This window comes from Hypanus sabinus, chromosome 9 (assembly GCF_030144855.1).
Source record: "Hypanus sabinus isolate sHypSab1 chromosome 9, sHypSab1.hap1, whole genome shotgun sequence".
NCBI lineage: Eukaryota > Metazoa > Chordata > Chondrichthyes > Myliobatiformes > Dasyatidae > Hypanus > Hypanus sabinus.
Genome location: NC_082714.1, coordinates 15,510,049 through 15,533,913, shown reverse-complemented (window position 1 = coordinate 15,533,913; position 23,865 = coordinate 15,510,049). Strand labels below are relative to the sequence as shown.

The 23,865-nt window shown below is 40.1% G+C and overlaps 2 protein-coding genes across 6 annotated transcripts in view; one reads left to right on the top strand and one right to left on the bottom strand.

The window, feature by feature from the left end:
* Window positions 1-1,311: 1,311 nt before the first annotated feature.
* Window positions 1,312-23,559, bottom strand: thumpd1 (THUMP domain containing 1). Of its 5 annotated transcripts, none has more exons than XM_059979109.1 (5): window positions 23,442-23,559; window positions 13,371-13,576; window positions 9,199-9,364; window positions 5,153-5,401; window positions 1,312-2,016 (listed from the first exon to the last, which is right to left on the bottom strand). In XM_059979109.1, the coding sequence occupies exons 2-5, from the start codon at window positions 13,572-13,574 to the stop codon at window positions 1,628-1,630; spliced, it is 1,008 nt and encodes a 335-aa protein (XP_059835092.1). In that variant the 5' UTR covers window positions 13,575-13,576; window positions 23,442-23,559; the 3' UTR covers window positions 1,312-1,627. The 5 variants fall into 5 exon arrangements, with proteins under 5 accessions (XP_059835092.1, XP_059835091.1, XP_059835094.1 ...); XM_059979108.1 differs by lacking the exon at window positions 23,442-23,559 and adding an exon at window positions 13,703-13,983; XM_059979111.1 differs by lacking the exon at window positions 23,442-23,559 and having other exon boundaries at window positions 13,358-13,495.
* A 97-nt stretch (window positions 23,560-23,656) lies between these two features.
* The window catches only part of acsm3 (acyl-CoA synthetase medium chain family member 3), a 61,575-nt gene continuing 61,366 nt past the window's right edge, over window positions 23,657-23,865 (top strand). Inside the window, exon 1 of the mRNA XM_059979104.1 lies at window positions 23,657-23,760. The gene's annotated coding sequence lies outside the window, so the exon portion shown is untranslated. The remainder of the gene's footprint in view (window positions 23,761-23,865) is intronic.

The following is a 23,865-nucleotide window of genomic DNA, read 5'->3' as shown; positions in this document are numbered from 1 at the left end:
AAGTAGAAAAACCACATGTGCAATTAGTCATCTGGTGCAAACCATGGAGCACATCACCTCCAATTTTTCTCTAGTCTTCTGCTGGTGGTGGAAAGACAGTCCACCAGTTTACCATTCAAAGAGCTACTGCAGCTATCAGACCAAAATATCACTTTCAAATGGTTCACATGGTATGTAAAATTAAAGCACATGGAATCAGGGTTAATGTACTGACATGGTTAGAGATTCTTGGTTATCTTTAACATTTTAAATTATCAAAGGTTTATTAATTGAAAAAAAATGGCAGTTCTTACATTGAGACTTAAAGCCATCACTTGTTGAGATTTAAAACCCAAGTGAATGCGGAAAGTATGGTTCCTATAGCGTGGGAGTCTAGGAGCAGGGAGCACAGATCAGATTACAAGGATCCCCTTAGAACAGAGCACTTAGAAGGAGGAAGTTCTTTAGTCGAAGGCTGGTGAACCTGTGGAATTCATTGCCACAGACAGCTGAGGAGGCCAAGACATTGGGGATATTGATTAGTAAGGACATTAATGTTTACGGGGAAAAGACAGGAGAATGAGGTTGAGAGGAGAAATAAATCAGCCATGAAGGAATGGTGGAGCAGATTCAATGGGCCAACTGGCCTAATTTTGCTTCTATGTCTTAAGATCTTAGCATTTTCCCCCCATTCCAACTAAAGTTAAATGCACCCCTTTTTGTCGATTCATGTATTGTTGTTGTTAACTAGGCCAACTTGCTTCTTATTTTGTTATTGTCACTGAATCTGAGTGGCTTAATCAACTATTTCACAAAGCAGTTTAGAGTTAAACATATTCTTCTTGGCCCTCAGTTATAACAGGATTCAGACCACAGAAGGGAAATGCTTCCAAACAGTGAACTCATTGAACTTTTGCAATAATTAATTTCTGACAAGAATTTAAGTTTGAAAATTAACTGAATATCTGCTGCCTGCTGGGTCTGAACTTTGATTCCAAATCATTATTCCAGACTTCTGGACTGCTGGTTTGATAACCTCAATCTCCAAAGTGTCACAACTTACACCTGAAAGAAACTGGTTACACAGTGACATTCACAGGCACAGGATATTGGAACACAGCTGTGAGTTTAATTTGCTAGATATCTAAAAATTCAACCACTCAAAAGACAATTTCCATCTCCCCAATGGAAGCATAAACACCATGCAGCCATACTCCATAAATGTAGAGTATGTACTCTGACTGAGCTGAGAATGACAATGACATTAAAACAGAGGGTATCTGATGTCCAGATCATTCCAAATTATCATACTAAAATAAACAGGTAAAACAATGAAATCAACATTTTAATTGAAACCTATCTTCAACAATTTCCATTTAATAAATGATCCAAATATCTATTTTGAAGAAAGCAGGAAGATCTGTTTTTTTTTAAAACAGGAACAACTTGTAGCAGGTCTGAAGACGAGATAAACCACCATATCATCTTTGCAAAGTTAAACTTTCCTCCTTGCTCCTTTATAACGTGTGAAGACTTCAAAGAAGTAGTCAGATGCAAAACACTTAACAGGTGCAAACATGTAACTTAGAAAAGATTTGCTGTCCAAAAATTACAAAAACATTTGTACAACAGTCACAAATCCAGCAAACTACGATTCAAACTGGTTATTTTCGCTGTAAATGCTGGTTTCCTTTCCAGCTCCTTGTTCTCCACTTTCCTCCCCTTGAATCACACCTGTACCCACAAAAGGTGGCTCCATTTCCTTTCCATCTTCTTCAGCTTTCTTGGTGAGTTCCTTTTCTTCTAGCTGCTCTTTTGAACTTACACAGCCATCATTCTCAGAGGGAGAACAGGTGTTTCTTTTCGATTTCTCTTCTGTGTCACTTTTTGTTACCTCTTGCAGGTTGTACTTACGGAAAAGTACATAGTCCTGGACTACACTGACACAGCACACGCCTTTGATTATCTCCACAATGATGGTGTATTCAGGAAAACTAAGATCCACTTTGTTTTCAGCATTCAAATTTACCACTATTCCTGAAAAATGAGAAGCAAAATCAGTACTCCTGCCAAACAAAACGACACCTACAACTCTCTACAAATTTCAATTTTTAGAACAGTGATTTATAAAGCACATTAATCTAGCATAGAAATCTCAAGCCATGTCACATGGGTGTCAATATAGAGCAGCTGTCTCACAGTTCCAGAGAGCCAAGTTCAATCCTGACTTCTGAAACTATCCATATGAAGTTTACACATTCTCCCTGTGACTGTGGGGATTTCCAGGGAAATTACTGGGGAATTAGAACATTCTAAAAACTCGTATAGGCTCAATGGACCAAGTGCCCTCGTGTCTGTTATAAGAAGATTTTAAGCGGCACATTTGATCCAAGGCTATTCAAAATTGGCTTGGTAATAGAAAAAGATAAAGATTAGCTTTATTTGTCACATGTGCATCAAAAAGTAGTGAAATGTGTCATTTGCTTCAATGACCAAAGCAGTCCAGGGATGTGCTAGGGGCAGTCTGCAGGTGTTGCCATGCTTTGCTGACAGCATAGCACGCCTACAACTCACTAACCCGAGCCAGTAAGTCTTTTGAAATTTGGGAGAAAACTGGAGCACCAGGAAGAAACCCATGGGGCGAATACACAAATTCTTCACAGCAGCAAGAATTGAACCACAATCTTCCGAGCACTGATACTGCAAAGTATGACGCTAACCACTAGCTGTTTGGACTGTTAAGAGGAAACTGGAGCACTCTGAGGAAACCCACAATGACCATGGAGGGAATGTACACACTCCTTACTGATGGCACCAGAGCTGAACTCCGAAACACACTGCGCTGTAATGGCATCATGCTAACCGCTAAATTATTCACACAGCAAATTTTAAAAGTTGGGGAATTTATAAAAAAACATTTTTCCCTGAAAAGTGATACTTTGTTGAATGAGGTATGATTAGGCTTTCAAAATTTGCACTCCGCCACAATTACAATCACATTTTTGAAACATTTAAAATAATTACATTGGTATGCACTACACCTCCCCAAATATAATCTCTTAAAAGTTAGATTGCATTTTCCTCAATATATTTGCTGCCATCTTAATTTTATGTGCATGTAGATGTTAAGTTTGCAACCCATAAAGTTTAGAAAAAGTATGAGAAAGAATAGGCGCTAGGTTATTGGACTAACAATGCAGAAATCAGAGCTCCCACTGCACCATAGCACCTGTGAAACTTAATAATTTGGAACTTCTTTAAAAAAAGTCAAAAGCAACACTGACCACAAAGCCACGGGACTGTCTTAAGAATCACATTTGGCCAAGTAATATTCTTCTAGGAGTAAATCTGTTTCCATAGGTTTCCACACACACCAATGTAGTCAACTCTTAAATGTCCTTCCGAATAGCCCAACAAGCAATTCAGTTCAAGGGTCATTATGGACAAGCAATACAAATTGTCCTTGCAAGCAACAATAAAGGAAATGAAGCATGAATAAATAAAAAGAACTTTTGAGATATTACTATGCTGGAAAGGTTCTGTCCTTGACATTTCCAGTACATCTTATTTGTGTAAAATTAAGAGACAGAGGTGCAATCACACTGTTACAACTAATCTGTAAGCCAAGAACTGATAGCAAGTATATTAAGAAACAAGGTTCTGGGGAAAACGTAGAGGATGTACCAAAGTAATGGGAAACTTTAACTATCCAAATAAAAACTAGGACAGTAAGTGCAGGGAGAAGCTTCTGAAGTATATTCAACAGAACTCTTTTCATTGTAACTTTTCCGGCACAAGGCACTAATAGTCCTGGTTCTGGGAAGTGAGCCAGACCAACCAGAGCAATTGCCAGTGGGTCAACATCTAGGAAACAGCATCATAAGATTTAGACAGCTATGGAAGAGGATATAGAAGACTCCAAGGTAAACTTGTGAATTGGAGAAGGGCCAATTTCAATAGGACAAGAACAAGTCTGGCTTTGGTGAACTAGAATCAAATGTTTGGCAGGGAAAACTATAGTTTCACAATGGGAGGCTTTTCAAGTGGAAATGTTTCAGTTACAGTGTAGATAAATTCTCATGAAGGATAGAAGTAGGAAAATTAAAATCTGTGCTTCCTGTAGGTCCAGAAAGATAGGGGTACATTGAGCAGGAAAAACGTATGAAAAATGCCACATTTTTATACATGTGAGAAGCAGAATGATCACAAAAGTAAAAATGGAAATAAAGAGAGCCAGAGAGCACACAAGAAAATTTATACAAGGGGATCCAGAGTATTCTCTAGGCACAAGTAGCAGAAAAAGACTCTCAAAAGAGCGATGAAACCTATCAGAGATTATAAGGAGAATTCGCTCATGGAGGTACAGGGCAAGGCTGAGGTTTTGAATGAGTAGTTAACATCAGTTTTAACTAAAGATGACATTGCTGGCGCCTCCAGCAAAATAAGATGAAATTGAGATTCTGGATGGCCTAGAAGTATTAGGAAGCCCAGCTGCATTTAAAATGAATAAATCACCTTGCCCTGGGGGATGCATTCTACATTAATAAGGGAAGTACGAGAGGAAATTACAGAAGCCATGGTCATAATCTTCCAAACATTTCTTGATTCAGGAGAAACTGGATAAATAACAAATCTTGTTCACTGCAGGACGAACATAAATCTCTAGGTTCAACTTCAGTGCTGGGGAAATTTCTGGAAACAGTATTTTGGAGCTGAACTAATGGTTTAATCAGAGAAAGCCAATGTGAACTTGTTAAAGGGGAAATCGCATCTAATTAACTTGATAGTGAGATAACTGAAGAGGAAGGGCAAGGAAAATATTATTCATAGGACTGCAAAATAATTTTGTTATCAAAACTGAAGGCATGGAATAAAATATGCTGGATACATTAGCATTGAGGAGGCCTCTACAAACTAGAGCAGCAAACTTTGAATACATGAATATACCAATAAAAATACCAGTGCAGTTCAAGGTTAAAAAAGCAAAAGGAATGCATCTAGAACATTGCAAATGGGTTAAGATTTATTTAAAAATAAAACTAAATATATTCAAACAATGCCTTTTACACAGACCTTCCAATATTATAAGGAAGTCTATAACTTGTCTGCAAACATGGTTCCAATGTAAGATTCGCCCTTGAAACAATGTGATATATAAAAAAATGACATTTACCTGCTAGGGCCTTGATGACATCATCTCTGTTCATGTGACTGTTATTCCTAGCTTTATAAACAATTTGGAAAGTGGCTTTTTTGGGAACTTTAAACCAGGGTTCCAAGAAAGTCTCAAAGTACTTTGGGATCTCCTCCATGAAAGCCTTGCATGACCCTGACACTGGCAACATCCGCAAAATAGCTCGGGTTTTCTTCTTCTTAGTTGTATGCAGATCCTTCAAAATGTGATGAACTAATTTGTCTGGTTCTGTTTTTGAGGGAGGGGGGAGAAAAGAAGAGGATGTATTTAGATTCACAAAAATCACTGAGCTCATGCATTCGCATTACATAAATTGGCAAGAGTTCCTGTCTGTCATGAGTGTTGATTTCAAGTAAATTACATGCTAGTCAAGGGTACACCTTATACTTCTGCCTTACACACTTCCATCAGAACATTTGGAGACAGAAAAAGTTATGAATGCTGAACCCCAACAGATACAAACAGAATGTACACTCAGAATGTAACACACACAAAATGCTGAAGGAACACAGCAAGTCAGGCAGCATCTCTGGAAAGGAATAAAGATTCTCGCTCACAGGGCACATTTAAAGGGACAGTCCAAGTGAGAGAAAGTTCAAAACAGTGGAACCAGTACCCAACCAGCAATTTTATCTATAAAAAGATGAAACTATGCCTTAAGTAACATTCAACAGTTGGGCAAAATGCAATTTCCAGACTTATGTTTGAAGCATTATCTCCACTTCTGAACTGTGATCCCAGTGAAATTACCAAAAAAAAATTCAGAAGCAGGCTTCAATGCATATGTCATTGCATTATGCACTCAGTATATACAATGGAGGGCAGACTTTTGTTTGAAGCATTAGCTGAACTTTCTCTTCTTTACCAAAGAAGACTCCTGTGGTATTATTCAGAGATGCAAAGACTGGTTTAGTTTTTCCATTAGCAGCACTTTTCTTTAGGTCCCTTTGATATTACAGCTCTAACATTATGTACATCAAGGGCTCCCAACCTTTTGCAGACCCAGGCAACTTCTTCAAGTTTGCCCGCAAAACAGCTTATTCTTCTTTTCTCCGTCTCTTTTCAAGGTGGTTGGGGTCCTGTCAAGAGTCCGTGATCTACAGTTGCAGCTCAAATTTCAGTTCCCTACGGGTGGTGAGTTCTTGTTCTCAAACTTCCCATGTGCTCTGGTGTTTCAATATCTCCAGGTTCAGCTTGGCAGATACGTGCCTTCGGGGTGTAGCCATCTGGACAACCCAGTTCTTCGCCAATGTCGCTCACTGAAGCATCACAGGAGACTGAAACATCGAGAGAGCAGGCAGTGCACACTGCCATTGGAAGAAGGCTCCAGCACTCAAGTGATCCCCTCGTGCTCTCTCTCTGAAAGTGAGAGCCTGTCAGTCCTCAAGTCAGAAGACTCAAGAGAGCCACACAGCAGATTGTAACACAAAACAGCACGCTGCTGGTCTCCCACTCTCATTTGTTGTGGAAGCAACCTCTCTCTCCCTTACTAGTGAGAGAAAGCCTGTCTGAAATACCAAAGTGTTGGGAAGGACTGTAGTTTTTGATTGACTCTAGATCAAGGTCTCTTTGGGCTTTTGCTATTGCTTGCATGATGGGGGGGGAGGGGAGGGCAAAAATTGGTGCTTTTGTTGGGACAAATGGGGGGCAATGGAGGCTGATGCTTTTGCTGCTGTTTGTGCATGGGAGAGGCTTTGGAATTCTGACATTTTCTGTCATTCACTCTGGGTTTTTTCCTGTTTCATGGATATCTGGAAAGAGCAAGAATTTCAGGAATTGCATGCATTTTCTGATACTAAATTGAACCATTGAACCAAGGATCCCTGCCATTACAAAGGGGTCTATGGAATCCAGGTTGGGTACCACCGATGTAGAGCTACATGAGCTGTGTCTTTATGTACGCACCATGAACTCCACTTCTGAACTACGATCCCAATGAAATTACAAAAAACTAATTTCAGAAACCGGCTTCAATTCATGTTATTACATTGTGTACTCAGTACATACTGATTCCAACCCATGCACTGAGTTTGAAACCATAAATTCATCTGTTCAGTTTCAGTCTCCCATCTCCAACTAACTCTGTCCACAAAATATTTTTCCGCTGACTGATGTTGTTCTTACTTTTCTTGCCTCCTTATTAACTGATATTATAGTGGCTTCCACTCCCATATAAAACATCACATCCATACAAAACATGTCAGATGATATAATTTCCCATACAAAGCTCTTTAGAGCAAAGTCCAGGATGTTGCTCTTAGCAGAACTTGTCATTCAGTACATTGATTTTTTTTTCCAGCATCAATCCCTAAGAAAGGCTTGTCCAAATCCATCTTTCTACACATCACCACACTTAAGAACAGAAGTTTTCAGAGGCCACATAACATACAGTAGAACACTAATGCCCACACCAAAGTAACACACAAATGTTTTTTCATTGGTACTTCACAATCCTAAAAAAACAGCACAGCAAGAGGCCACTTGGCCCACTGTATCGATACTAGCTCAAAAAGAGCAACCCAGTCAAGAAATAAAAGCGCAAAGAACAGGAGCTAAGATATTGTCCCCACATTGAGCTCTCCACTCAATACTATCACAAGTGATCCCACTGCACAAATCCATCATTCGTTATGTGCCGTGTCACATCATATAAACAATCATGGTCTATCCAACACCATGATTGTTCCGGGGAATATTCCCCACTCCCCCCCCCCAACAGAAGTGGCATGCCAATGCCTTCTTCTGGGCAGTGCCTTTACAAGATGCGTGACCCCACCTATTATCAACACTCTTCAGAGACTGTCTGCCTGGTGTCAGTGGTCGCATAACTAGGACGTGATAAGCACCAGCTGCTCATACAACCATCCACCACCTGTTCCCATGGCTCCACATGACCATGATCGTGTGGGGGGGGGGGGGGGGGGTGCTAAGCAGGTGCTACACCTTGCCCAAGGGTGATCTACAGGCTAGCGGAGGGAAAGAGCGCTTACACCACCTTTGGTGAAGATGTACAACATCTCCCTCCACCCCTGCCACTCATCCATCACCACATCCAAAGCAAAATACTGCAGATGCCAAAAACTTAAAACAAACAAAAATGCTAAAAGTATTCTCCAGGTTTGGAAGCATCTGTGAATATGGGGGAAAAAAAAGTCAATATTCTTTACAAATGAAAGGTTATCAGCCCAAAATATTAACTCCATTTTTCATTTCATAGATGCTGTCTGATCATGAGGATTTTCAAAATTTTCAGTTTCATTTCTGTTCATATCTATCTCCAGAATGCTCCCTTCTCCTTACGACCATCAAGGAAGAGGTACTGAAGACACACACTCAGTATTTCAGGAACAGCTTCTTCCCCTCTGCCATCAGATTTCTGAATGGTCCATGAACACCACCTCACTATTTTGCTCTTTCTGCAATAAATGTTTTTTTTTTAAATATAGATTTCTTATTGTAACATAATTTTTTTTAGGTATTGCACTACATTGCTACTGCAAAACGATTCATTTTGCAACATATGTCAGAGAAACTTAATTTTGATTCTCCCTCAATTCTCTTGGAGCCCAAAGTTTAACAATCCAGTCAATTATTAAATGCAATGACTGATCTTCCACTGTACTTTGGAGTAGAGTTCCAAAGATTTACTACCTTCAGAGTGCAAAACAATTCCAAATGGTCAAACTATGGCCTGTTACTATGGCCCCAACACACAGCCCTGTCCTTGTTCTAATGATTTGCCGATTTTGCAGGCATATCAAGTACTCCTCTAAATACTTCTTAAATATGCCATTCCTACCTTTACTAGTTTTTCAGGCAGCAATTAAATCTTTCCCCTGTTCCCTTTTATTCCTTTGACTAATTACTATACACCTATTGATGATTTAAATATTTATGATTTATAAACTATGAAGCACATAGACTAAGATTAATCCCTTTAATGGCATTGTGAAGAAAAGAGTAAGAAATTATTTCTCCAACAGATGGAATATAATTCAATCCAGAATTGAAAAAAATCACATCACCAATGTCATGGGTTCTGATGAAGACAACGTTATTGGCACCACTGTCCAAAGCCTGGAATCGGCGGAGCTGTTTCTGTGTCGATGCGTTGATCTGTCTAACTTCCTTCTTCAGGGCAGCTTCAGCATCATCATCTTCTTCATCCTCACTGTTAGATTCCTCTACAAACTAGAAGTAAACATAAGTAAATCTGTAAATTCTGGATATTTTCAAAATGGAAACAGGGATACTGTGTTTTGATAAATACACTTATCCACAAATTTCCTTGACTAAAGTTCAGTTTTCAATTATGGGGAAAAAAAACACTGCATCATGGAAATTGAATGTTATGCTTTTCATGGCCAGAACTGCTACTCAATTCTTGCTTCTTAACTATGATAAGCATTTGATATTTTCATTAATCTTCTTCTCCAATGGAAGTTACAAACTATCCTCTTATATATGCTGCCCTGGGAGTATTAAAAAATGTTTTAAGCAATTATTTAAATATTCCAGAAGCAGGCAAGATTTACTGAATGAAATGTGAAGGTATCCTCATGTTGAAGCAAATGGACACTTAAAAGTCCCCTTTAAAATAAAATCAGTGATTTCTGCTTTCCCTTCAAGACAGATAGACATCAATGGAATCAAGGGAAAGGATCAAGCATGACTTTTTTTTTAAATGTTAGAGCTGGCACCAAATTGCTTACACTGCCTCCATTTCTTATGTTCTTAACAAACTTGGAATAGAGTTATAAATATTACCACTTGGAATATGATTATATATACTACTTTGTTTTAAAGTATATAGTGCAACCTATATGCATTCAAAATTACAGAAAAGTACTTTTTTTAAATCTTCAGTTCCTACTTTGCCCAAGAGCATAGAACATTGTTCTAAGAATAAGTTAAAAGTAAAGACCGTAAAATTTGGGCGTTCAACCAGTGTGCAAGAAACAGACTGCAAATACAAACAAAAAGAAATAATAACAACAAATAAATAAGCAATAAATATTGAGAACAATATGATGAGATGAAGAGTCCTTGAAAGTAAGTCCATAGGTTGTGGGAACATTTCAAATGATAGGCACGTGAAGTTATCTTCTTTGGTTCAACAGCCTGTTGGATGAGGGGTAGTAACTGTTGCTGGCCCTGACAGTATGAGCCCTGGGGCTCCAGTACCTTCTACCTGATGTGAGCAGCATGAAGACAGCATACCCCAGGTGGTGATGGTCCTTGATGCTGCTTTCCTACGACAGCATTTCATGTAGATGTACTCAATGGTAGGGAGGGCTTTTACCCACGATGAATTAGGCCATAGCCACTGCTTTTTGTAGGATTTTCCATTCAAGTGCATTGGTGTTTCCATACCAGCCAATATACTCTCCACTAAGGATCTACAGAAATTTGCCAAAGTTTTAAATGTCATGCTGAATCTTCACAAACTCCTAAGGCTAGTAGAGGAGCTGCCATGCTTTTTTCTTAATTGCACTTGGTTGCTGAATACTAATGCTGAGGAATTTAAAGTTGTTGACCCTTTCTACCTCTGATTCTCCAATGAGGACTGGCTCATGGACCTCTAGTTTGCTCCTCCTAAAGTTAATAATCTACTCCTTGGCTTCACTAACATTAAGAGATTGTTATGACACCACTCAGCCAGATTTTCAATCGCCCTCCTATATGCTGATTCATCACCATTTTTGATTCTGCCTATGACAATTTGCTTAATAGTACTGGCAGCAACAACACTACAGAATGCCACTTTTCACATTCAGATATTAGCGGGATAATTAAAAAAAACTGGTACAAATAGCCCACAGAATTATTACAAATCTTTAGGTTCATTACTAAACGTTTCCATTCATGCAGCCTCAAATTCTTGGTTATCGAAATGGGAAAGCATGATGGGACTTTTTAAACCACATTAAAGCAAAGTGTCTTGAATGATCATATCATCAACTAGCACCAATAGTACTGTTAACTGCTAACAGCAAGTCTGTAAAATCAAAGTCAAACGGCAATATTTAACCGTAAGTAGCTTGAATTTTAAACTAAAGTTTAGTTAAAAAAAAATTATGACAAGTGACAACACACCTTCTACCTCTTCCTCCTCATCCCATAAAAGCTGTGGTTTATAAAGTACAAACAGTGCAAGTCCAAACATGTACCAACTGCTCATACAAAATCTTCATATGCATAATTCTTGCATTTTCAGGTGCTAAACCTACTGTTACAAAAGCTGCAACCCATCATTGGGGAGAAAATATAAATGCAGTCAATTAATAAACCCAATTAAAGAGTGACGGACAATGGTGAACACGAAAACACCTAGATCAGTATGTCTTGTACACCAGAATAGTAGAATAAATTTACAACACAGAAGCAGACCATTGGCCTCTTTCTGCAAGTTCTAGTTTTAAAAATATACTCATTTCATTTTCCATAACTAAATCCATGACTCTGCTATCAATGACTCTTTAGATAGACATCCACATACTGTTTAAATTGGATGAGGGCTTCTGCATCTTTCAGGCATCGAGCTCCAAACCCAAACCATGCTCCAAAAAGGAAAAAGCATTCTCAGCTCTCACCAAATCCTTCTACCAATTACACTTTTTTTTAAATCCTAGAGAAATAAACCCTCTGTCTAAACTTTTTATTTTATATACCTCAATTAAGAACGCCCTCAGCTTACTTTGCTAGTTAGACCAACCAAATGCCAATCCAATTGAGTCCTATTTTCCCATATTTTGCCCATATCTATCTGCCTTTCCACGTATCAGTCTGTCTTTTAAAAGTTGTTATTGTACCTACCACAAACATGTACTCTGACAGCTCATTCCATATATGTATAACATATTCCTATGTTAATAAGAAAATCCCTCTCAAATTCCTATTTGATCTTACTTCTCTCAGAAAGGATAAAAACTCTAGCCATCCAATTTTCCTTATAACCTAAACCTCCTTGTAAATTTCCCCTGTAGTTAATCAGTGATTACATTTTTCCTGCAAAATGATTTCTAACAAATTTTTACAGAAGTACTGGGGAGAGCTTACTGACAGTTTACATCAAGGCCTCAATACACAGGATCAGACTCTGCCAGCTCCACCATGAGCACTAGCCTCTCCACCTTTGAGGACATCTTCAAAAGGCCATGCCTCACGAAGACAGCAGCCAGGGCATGCTTTCTTCTCATTACTACCATCTGGGAAGAGGTGCAGGAGCTTAAAGATGTGCCTTCAATATTTTAGGAACAGCTTCTTCCCCTTTGCCTTCAGATTACTGAATGATCCATGAAACCATGAACATTTGTACTATTTAGTTTTTATATATCCTTTTTGTACTTTCTAGTAATTGTCATGTATTGCACTGTCCTACTGCCACAAATTTCATGACTTTTTTCAGTGATAAGCCTGATTCTGATGACTAGAAATATGTATCAGCCTTGCAAATAATGAAGTGAATTCTAACAAAAACTTCTTCCTATTTTGAGTTATGCCTTAGCTATATAGAAAACCCACCTGTATGACTTTAATTGCCTTTTCTAATTATCTTCCACACTTAAAAACATCAGTGGGGCATGCGCTCCCAGATTCTTCTGCCTCCAAGTCTCTGTACCCACTCATTTACTGTGTATTCAAGGAATTATACAGCACAGAAACAGACTCGTTGGTACAACTCATGCCTGCCAACTAAGTCACAAAGGCGACCGCGTTAATACGCATGAGGACCTACTCACGCCCTAGTTACTTAGTGCTCTCAAATCCTTGAATATAAAGTTGCTTGCTACTGTAATTAGTTTCAAACCTACACAACTCAATAATTATTCCAGCTATTTAAATTTCTAACTCAATAACCTGTTGCACTTCCAATGGCAATTAAATTTGCTTGGACCAAAATGCTTTAGATTTGTTGAATGACAGGAGTGAACACCCACCACCTGGCAGAGGACAAATATGTGCAGATCCATGATCTGACTGACCACTTTTCTGATGATGGGAGTAGAGAACTGTTACCTCTACTTGCCCTCGGCAGTGCCCTGTACCGTATAGCTGGTTAGACTCAGATCGCGGGATAACCAGGTACTGGCAATAATTACTGGCATTGTCAGCAAATGGAAGAACAAAAGATAAAGGAGTTGGGTTTAGAGTTGCCTGCATGCTCATGATGTCCCAACTCACAGCCGCACTGCACCTTCTCTGGGCCGTATAGTTGGTCGGCATACTCATTCAACAAGCTGTACGCCTCTGCCGTGCATTTTCTCTCGTTCATGTTACAAGTGATGAGCAGACCCTGCATCCCCGCTTCCAGCTCTCGGCTCCCGCGGGGCTTCTTGGCCACATGGCGCAAGTATGAGCTCTTGTTTCTCTTCTTTGCTTTTGGGTCGGCTGTTGTCATGGCTGTTCAAAAGAGAGAGAAAAGAAAAGAAAACGACTCAAATTTAATGCAAGTGAGTTGTTATTGTTCAAACAGTAAGTGCTTTCTTTAAATGCATCACAGTCGATAAATTACACCGCACAACCTACCGACTCCAATTTGAAGCACTGGCTCGGCAGAACAACTCCCTTCCGCGTCATTAAACTGCGACACAGCCGAACTACCACTGAACGGGGTCCTAGTGCTCACGGAGGTATTTCTCCCTTTTACAGCCTGACGCCCGAATTATCAATGTCGGCATTTTCTGTCCAGCGAGGCACAGTTGTAACTGAAAACCAAAAACTGTTTTTTTCCCACGAGGTCTGGCTACTGAAGAGTCTACATTAAAATAAATCCCTGCCCTTCACATATTTCCATCTTGCCCGTCACCAGTAGAACAATGACATCAGTTATATTCCCTGTTGTCTCTTATTTATTCTTCATTGCCTTGCAAATTATTGTCCTATTCGCCTTCATCCATTTCTCTGCCGACAGGGTTTTCACCAGTCACACTCTATAAACCAAAAAAAAAAATCACAAAAAGTGCTTGGAAACCCTCGGCGTCCACAGATTAAAAAAAAAGGTGGAAAGAAAAACTGAGTAACAATTCGGGACGAAACTCGGAAAATATACACACACACACACACACACACACCTATAAGAAATAATGAAGTCTGATGCAAATAGAGAGAACTGCCAAAAATGTTGCTTTTAAGAGAGCCTAAACCTGAAAGGTGGGAACTTATGTTCAAAGTAAATTTATTATCAAAGTACATATATATGTAACCATATACAGTGGATTCCAGTTAATGGGAGCATCCGCTTTTTGGGGCCAACTCCTAAGAATAGAAATTTATTGAGAAATAGCCGGATTTCCCTTCATTTACTTGGGAGATTGCGGCGCTAAATTGGGGTAGAAGATTGTTGCTGTACAGTTTCTAATTAGCATCAGTTAAGTGCAGTTGGGTAGCCATTAGACACCGCACACCATGCTCAGAGCGACCAGTTTTTAAACAGCATCAGTTTTACGAGTTTATGTTCAAAAAGCAGTGACTTTTGGCACTGTTAGTTGGTGAGAAATAAGTAGTAAGGCAATTCAGAACTGCTTTGCTCACTGTGGTTTCAAGCATTCAGGCTTGGAGATGCCAGAAACAGCATGAGTGAAAATGAAACAATTTCACTATCTCAACAAGTTAGACTCTCTGAAGAATTTGAAAGCATACACAATCACCTTGAATGATGCATTTTGATCAATTTTATTACAATATATGAATGTACACAAGTTATGTTGAGATGTATCTATGTGTTGCACTCTGTAAATCTTGTTTTTTTTCCTTCCGATATAAAAATATTGTAAAAAGAAAAGAATGTTGCAATGAAAATGAAAATTTGGAGGACGCAATCATGGAAAAGATTGTATGAAGACAATACACTATCAACACTGGGTGTTCATGCCATTTTGTTTATTTACAGTGAATCAAAAGAACATAGCAACATACACTGGATTAATCCCTCCATCGATAACTATTAGGAACTAATACACAATTTTATAGTACTGGTATAGCTTGTTCTGATTTTCATTTAAATACATAATTTGTTACTCAGTTAAACAGTAGTTTATCTTTCTATACCTCTTAACAATTTCCATGAAACTTAAGTTAATTGGTGCAACGTGTACTAGTCTCAATGTTTCCTAATTAACCAGAATCTACACAGCCTCCAGGCTCATTTTCTTGTGGCCATTCACAGTAAATACAAAGAAACACAACAGAATCAATGAAAATGCGCACACAAGATGGACAATCAATGTGCAAAAGACAACAAACTATAAAAACAAAAATGGAAAAATACAAGATAATAAAAATATGCAATAAATATCAAGATCATGAGATGAAGATTCCTTGAAAGTGAGTCCATAGGTTGTGGGAAAAAAATCATTGTTGGGGTGAGTGAAATTATTTCCTTTGGTACAAGAGCCAGATAGTTGAGAGCAATAACTATTCCTGAAGCTGGCGATGTTGGTCCTGAGGCTCCTACGCCTCCTTTCTGATAAGAGCAGTGAGAATCCAACGCATTCTCTGGATGGTGGGGGTTCTTGATGATGGATGCTACTTTCTTTTGACTGCGCTTCTTGTATATGCGCTGACCAGTGGGGAGGGCTTTACCCATGATGGACTGGGCTGAATCACTAGTTTTTGTAGGCTTTTCCATTCAAGAGCATTGATGTTTCCATACCAAGCCGCGCTGCAACGAATCAGTATACTCTCCACTGCGTGGCTGGAGTTGTTCAGTTTTAGATGACATGCCGAATCCTCTAAGAAAGTAGAGGCACCACTGTTCCTATTTTATAATGGCACTTATGTGCAGGACCCCCAGGACAGATCCTCTGAAATGATAATGTCAAGGATATTAAAGTTGTATTATTACAGTGCTGATTGTCAGAATTAAAGTAACAAGCAACTGGAAGCTGAGAACCATCCTGTAAATTGAACATCGGTATTTCACAAAGCAATCACCCAATCTTAGTTTAGCTTCTCCAAAGTAGAAGAAACCACAATGTAAGGCACTACACTTAATGGCAAGAAATAAAAGTGAATAGCTGATTTACCTGGAAGAAAACAGGTTTGGCTCCCTGTTTCATAGGAAGGAAAGAGACTGAAGAATCATGAATACATCTCCTGCCATTGCATGGGAAACCAACATGTGAAAGAGAGTTGTTAGTGAAGAAAAAAATAGAAATGCAACAATCACCAATGAGAAAAGTCTCCAGAAAATTACAAGGGTAGGCGAGGAGCTTACAAGTCAGATGATGGAAGTTCTTTAAAGATATTGGAAATTGTGAATTCTGAAATCGAGGTCAATGGGGTAGAAAGTGAGGACCAGGAGAACTCTTTCTGAGAGGAAGTGAGTGCAAAGCTACATAAAATGGATGGGACATAGACAATGGTTCTGTCAACTATGGTAATGGAGCAGTCACAGTTACACAAGAAGATAAGCATCTGAAAGGTAGCTTGTAGTAAGTTATGTTATTAGAGCAGAAGCAATACAAGAAGAATTGGGAGAACTGAAAGGAGTATTTATAGGAAGTGGGGTAGACAAAATGTAGAAAACATAGCTGTTGGACTCTGAGATCTTACAATAGATGTATGTGGCTAACTTATCCCAAGAAGGACACATGGAGATCACAGTGAAGAGTTGAAGATGGACGTTGTGAAAGAGAGATCAGGAAGGAAAGGGGCAACAAAAGTAATTTCACACAATATAGAAACACCCTCCTTCTCTCAACTTTTTAGGGTCCAATTTGACCCAAATCCCCTTACTGCTTTGTTTGGTATTATTGCAAATGAAGATATAACTTTAAATACTCCTAACTTACAGGTTTTAGTTTTTACCTCTCTTTTAGCAAGAAGAGCAACCTTGCTTAAATGGAAGGAGTCTACCCCTCCTACACATCTTCAATGGCTACGTGATATTATGTCTTATTTAAATTTAGAAAAGGTCCGCTGCTCAGTCTTCGAGACAATCTTTTTATGATATTTGGGGACCTTTCCTAAATTACTTTTCCAATTTATAAAGTTTAACAGTGCACAGACTTTTATGTATATTTTTATCTTCTCTTCTTAAGTGAATATATTTTTTTTCTAATTATCCATTGTCATCCATCAGCTTTTTTCTTTGGTAGTTGATAGGGGGTTGACTTTTTTTAATATAAAAATTTATTTTATGATGTATGACTCATCTTTAAATTTTTAATTACAGAGTGGTATACCTTTATGTGTTATGCTATAACATTTTGATCAATTTTATCACAATATATGAACGTACACAAGTTATGTTGAGCTGTATCTGTGTGTTGCACTCTGTAAATCTTGTTTTTTTTTCTTCTGAATAAAAATATTGTAAGAAAAGAAAAAGAAACACCCACAGCCCAATACAGGCCCTTCGGCCCATAAAGTTGTGCCAAACATGTCACTACCTTAGAAATTACTAGGTTAACCTGTAGCTCTCTATTTTTCTAAGCTCCATGTACCTATCCAAAAATCTCTTAAAAGACCCTATCATATCCGCCTCCACCACCATTGCCGGCAGCCCATTCCACACACTCACCACTCTCTGCATAAAAAAACTTACCCCTGGCATCTCCTCTGTACCAACTCTCCAGCACCTTAAACCTGTGCCCTCTTGAAGCAGCCATTTCACCCCTGGGAAAAGGCCTACGACTATCCACACAATCAATACCCCTCATCATCTTATACACCTCTGTCAGGTCACCTTTCATCCTCCTTCACTCCAAGGAGAAAAGGGCGAGTTCACTCAACCAGTTTTCATGAGGCATGCTCCCCAATTCAGGAAACATCCTTGTGAAACATCCTCCTCTGCACCCTTTCTATGGTTTACACATCCTTCCTGTAGTGAGGCGACCAAAACTGAGCACAGTACTCCAAGTGGGGTCTAACCAGGGTCCTATATAGCTGTAACATTACCTCTCAGTTCCTAAATTCAATTCCACGATTGATGAAGACCAATACACCATATGCTTTCTTAACCACAGAGTCAACCTGCACAGCCACTTTGAGTGTCCTATGGACTCGGACTGCAAGATCCCTCTGATCCTCCACACTGCCAAGAGTCTTACCATTAATACTATATCCTGCCATCATATTTGACTTACCAAAATGAACCACTTCACACTTATCTGGGTTGAACTCCATCTGCCACTTCTTAGCTCAGTATTGCATCCTATCAATGTCCTGCTGTAACCTAAGACAGCCCTCCACACTATCCACAACACCCCCATCCTTTGTTTCATCAGCAAATTTACTAACCCATCCCTCAACTTCCTCATCCAGGTCATTTATAAAAGTCACAAAGAGAAAGGGTCCCAGAGCAGATCCCTGAGGCACTCCACTGGTCACCAACCTCCATGCAGAATATGACCCATCTACAACCATTCTTTGCCTTCTGTGGGCAAGCCAGTTCTGGATCCACAAAGCAATGTGCCCTTGGATCCCATGCCTCCTTACTTTCTCAATAAGCCTTGCATGGGGTACTTTATCAAATGCCTTGCTGAAATCCATAAATACTGCATCTACTGCTCTACCTTCATCAATGTGTTTACTCACATTCCCAAAAAATTCAATCAGGCTCGTAAGGCACGACCTGCCCTTGACAAAGCCATGCTGACTATTCCTAATCATATTATACCTCTCTAAATGTTCATAAATCCTGCCTGTCAGGATCTTCTCCATCAACTTACCAACCACTGAAGTGAGACTCACTGGTCTATAATTTCCTGGGCTATCTCTAGTCCATTTCTTGAATAAGGGAACAACATCCGTAACTCTCTAATCCTCCGGAACCTCTCCTTTGCATTGATGATGCAAAGATTGTCGCCAGAGGCTCAGCAATCTCCTCCCTCACCTCCCACAGTAGCCTGGGGTACATCTCATCTGGTCCTGGTGACTTATCCAACTAGATGCTTTCCAAAAGCTCCAGCACATCTTCTTTCTTAATATCTACAGTGCATGCTCAAGCTTTTCAGTCCACTGCAAGCCATCACTACAATCACCAAGGTCCTTTTCTATAGTGAATACTGAAGTATTCATAAAGTACCTCTGCTATTTCCTCCAGTTCCATACACACTTTCCCACTGTCACTCTTGATGGGTCCTATTCTTTCACGTCTTAACCTCTTGCTCTTCATATACTTGTGGAATGCCTTGGGGTTTTCCTTAATCCTGCCTGACAAGGTCTTCTCATGGCCCCTTCTGACTCTCCTAATTTCCTTCTTAAGCTCCTTCCTAGTAGCCTTATAACCTTCTAGATCTCTAATATTACCTAGCTCTCTGAACCTTTCATAAGCTTTTCTTTTCTTCTTGACTAGATTTACTACAGCCTTTGTACACCACGGTTCCTGTACCCTACTATAACTTCCCTGTCTCTTTGGAACGTACCTATGCAGAGCTCCACACAAATATCCCCTGAACATTTGCCACATTTCTTCCTTACCTTTCCCTAAGAACATCTGTTCCCAATTTAAGCTTCCAAGTTCCTACCTGATAGCTTCATATTTCACCTTACTCCATTTAAATGCTTTTCTAAGTTGTCTGTTCCTATCTCTCTCCAATGCTATTGTAAAGGAGATAGAAGTATGATCACTATCTCCAAAATGCTCTCCAACTGAAAGATCTGACACCTGACCAGGTTCTTTTCCCACTACAAAATCAAGTACAGTCTCTCCTCTTGTAGGCTTATCTACAGATTGTGTCAAGAAACCTTCCTGAACACACCTAACAAACTCCACCCCATCTAAACTCCTTGCTTTACGACTGACACAAAATGCTTTGCTGGAGGAACTCAGCAGGCCAGGCAGCATCTATGATAAAGAGTATTGTTGACATTTTGGGCCAAAATATCAATGACACTCTTTTCCATCGATGCTGCCTGATACAATAGGTGACCTCAACAGTGTCACAGGTGAAGTGTCACTTAACCAGGAAGGACTCTTTGAGGCCCTGAATGGTAGTGAGGGAGGAGATGAAGGGCCAGGTGTGGCATTTGTTCTATTTGCAAAGTACCAGAAGGAAGATCAGTGGGGAAGGACAAACGGAGAAGGGAGTCTTATAGGGAGTCATCCCTGTGGAAAGTTGTGAGGTGGTGGGATCCTGTTGGAGTTGGCAGAATTTACAGAGATTTATGTGCTGGACATGGAGGCTAGTGGGGTGGTAGGTGAGGGCAAGAGGAACCTTACCCCTGGTGGGGTGGCAGGAGGATGAGGTGAGGACAGACTTGCATGAAATAGAAAAGGTGAGGATGAGGCCAGCGTTAATGATAGAAAAAGGAAAGTCCCTTTCTTTGAAGAAGGAAGACATCATATTAGCCTGGAATGAAAATTTACCAATAGGATATTCAGGAATCAGTGCTGGGTCTACAAATGTTTATGGTATACATACTATATATTAAGGAAGTAAGTAAGTGTGTGATAGCTAAATTTGTAATTGATACAGCAGCAGGAGCAGTGAAGGCAAGTCATGAAGAGGATATGAACAGTCTACAAAGAGATATTCACAGGTTAAGTGAGTTTGTACTCTCTAGTATCATTTGTTTGGTGACAATAATGTAAAGTAAAAAGCCTCATCCAGAGAGCAGATGCAGCAAACATGGAGGAACTGAGAGAAGGGGATGGCATTTTTACAAGTGACAGGGTGGGAAAAGTTATCCAGGTATAATCCAGGTAGCTGCGGGAATCAATGAGTTTATAAACAATATCAGTAGATAAACGTCTCTAGAGATAGAAACTGAGAGATCGAGAAAGGGGAGGAAGGTGTCAGAAATGGACCAGGTCAATTTGAGGGCGGGGTGGAAGTTGAAGGCAATGCTGATGAAGTCAATGAGCAGCACCAATATAGTCGTTGATGTAGAAAGAAAGTGTTGAGGGAGTGGCTCTTAAAAAAAGGCTTTTGAGTACATCTTATATCTTTTCCCCTATTCACCTGGTAGCCTCTCTCCATAACAGAACACCATCCTCATCCTCAATCCTACACTGCTGCAGCTTTTTCACATTTACCAACATGGGATTTCCTCTAGCTGCTCTGGTTTCCACCCACATTCCAAATTCATACTGGTTAGTGGGTTAATTGGACATTGGAAATTATCCTGTGATTAGGCTAGGGTTAAATAGGTGGGTTGCTGGACATTGCGGCTCATTGGGCTTGAAGGGTGCAACACCATATCTCAGAACAAATAAATCAATTATCAATTATCTTCCATCTGTCAACTTCTCGATCACTCACTTAACCTGTGAATATCTCTTTGTAGACTGTCCATATCCTCTTCACAACTTGCCTTCACTGCTACTGCTGCTGTATCAATTATAAATTTAGCTATCACACATTTACTTATGTAACCCCCTGGGTCGCCTCAGGCTCGCTCAGCTTGTTCTCGTCTAGGGGGAGAAGCCTTCGGCCCTGCCAAACTGGATAATCAGCTGGTGTGGATGCTGTGTGATGTCCCCGCCTCGCCCAAAAACAGACAGTACATCATACGCGATTAAATGAGTACAATTTATAAAGGTTACTATAACTAAGTGATTAATAATGATACAGTATATATGAAGAAAAAAATAAAGTAAAGGCGCCAAACTTATCAAAGTCCAAACCACTTCGTGCACAACCGTTGGAGCTCAATTTGCTGAAGTCTTCTGGCCACCATTCGATCCCCTCCGAACTCCTCAACTCGCAGCTCAGGACCCTCCGAAGTGGTCAACCAAGCACTTCTAGCTTCATTCCCCCTCCTCGGAGTACCTCCGGGCCTCGGACCCCCAGCTTACAGCATTGCGTCCTCTCTCTCGACCCCCTCGCGCCGATCTCCCCAAAAGCCCATCATCAAAAGCTTACAGACTCAGAAGAAAGAACATTAATCCCTATTTGGTTTACAAAGGAATACAATTCTCGTTATCAGTAAATTTTAACCCAAACAAGCTTCCAGCACTCTCTCGCAACAAAGAAGCATTCCTGCTAGTTAACAAAACAAAGCCCTTTTGATTACATACACAGTAACAAAGAAAAAAGAAGAAACCCCCCTTTACACTTACTTCCTTAATATATAGTATGTATACCATAAACATTTGTGGACCCAGCACTGATTCCTGAATACCCTATTAGTTATAAATTGCTGACCTTAAAATAGCCCCCTCTTCCTCATTGCTTTCTGATATTTAGCCAATCCTCTAACAATGCCTAAAACTGAAAGAGATCTTATCCTATTTTCTTTTTTGTGACATATCGTGAATACTTTTTTGAAAGTGTGATAATTTATTACATCTACTGGTTTTCATCTCTCAGTTCTGATACTCTCCCTAAGAACTCCAAGAAGTTTCAGACACTAATACATTTCATGATTTCCTGTTGTAATGTCATGCTGACAGAATCAGAATCAGGTTTATGATCACTGTCCTGTATGACATTGTGCAGCAGTATAGTTTGAATACATAAAATTACCATAAATGACAAAATAAAAATTGTGCCAAAAATAATAAGGTTATCATTCATGGGCTCACAAGCTGTTCAGAAATCAGATGGCAAAATGGAAGTACCTGTTTCTCTCACACACACACACACACACACACACACACACACACACACACACACACACACACACCCTACCTACCTGGAGGAACTGCGTGACCTGCTGAGTTTCTCCAGGATTGTGTGTGTGTGTGTGTGTGTGTGAAGCTGTTTCTAAAAGGTTGAATCTTTCTGCCCCTGAGGGCAGACTCCAAAGGTGAGGGCCCTTAATGATGGGTGCCATCTTCTTGAGGCACCATCTCTTGAAGATGTTCTTGATGGTGGGAGGATTGTGGCTGTAATAGAGCTGACTAAGTTTAGAACCCTCTGTTGCTCTTTCCAATCCTATGCACTTAAGCATCTAAACCGGACTGTGGTCTCTACAGTGCATACAGTATATTGAAATTTGCAAGTCTTTGGTGACATAATGTGGTGAACTACATTTACCTGTCTGGACACGCCCCCCCCCCCCCCCCCCGCTGACTGCTCCGGTGGCTCCTCCCACTGACCGTGGCTCCGCCCACTGAGCCCGGTATAAAGGCGATCGGAGACACAGCCCTGCTCTCAGTCTCCAGGATGCAGTGTGGTGGTCACTTGTTGCTTGTTCTTTCCTCCAGCCAATAAAAGCCTATATCTCGGCTCACGTCTCCGAGAGTTATTGATGGTGCATCACATACCAAATCCCTACAAACTCCCAAAAGATTTGTTGGCAAGCTTTCTTCATTACATCAATGTATTAGTAGATCCTCCGAGATGTTGACACTCAGGAACTTGAAGCGACTCACCCTTCACACATGCACCAATCCCTTCAATGAGGACGTTTTCCCAATTTCCCCTCCCTCAAGCCCACATCTTGCCGATGCTGAGTGCGAGGTTGTTGCTGCGACATCACTTAACCGATCTATGTATCTCACTCCTCTATGCTTCCTTTAGATTTTGCCAATAATGGTTTCATCAACCAAAAACCGGTTTTAAATAGGGGCGTGGTTCATGTTGCTGCCAAGGTTTTTAAAGGGATAGTTGAGGAACCGGAGTTCTCTCGGTGCGCGGCTCCATTCCTCGCCCTACCCCGCTCACACTGGGAAGTCGGGAACACTACAGCCAGTAAGTTAAATCCTCCACGTCTGGTGCGGGAATGTTCGACGTGAGCTGATTGCAGATAGCACTAGAGCGGGTGTTTGGTCATGAATTTGTTAACATAGAGGTTAA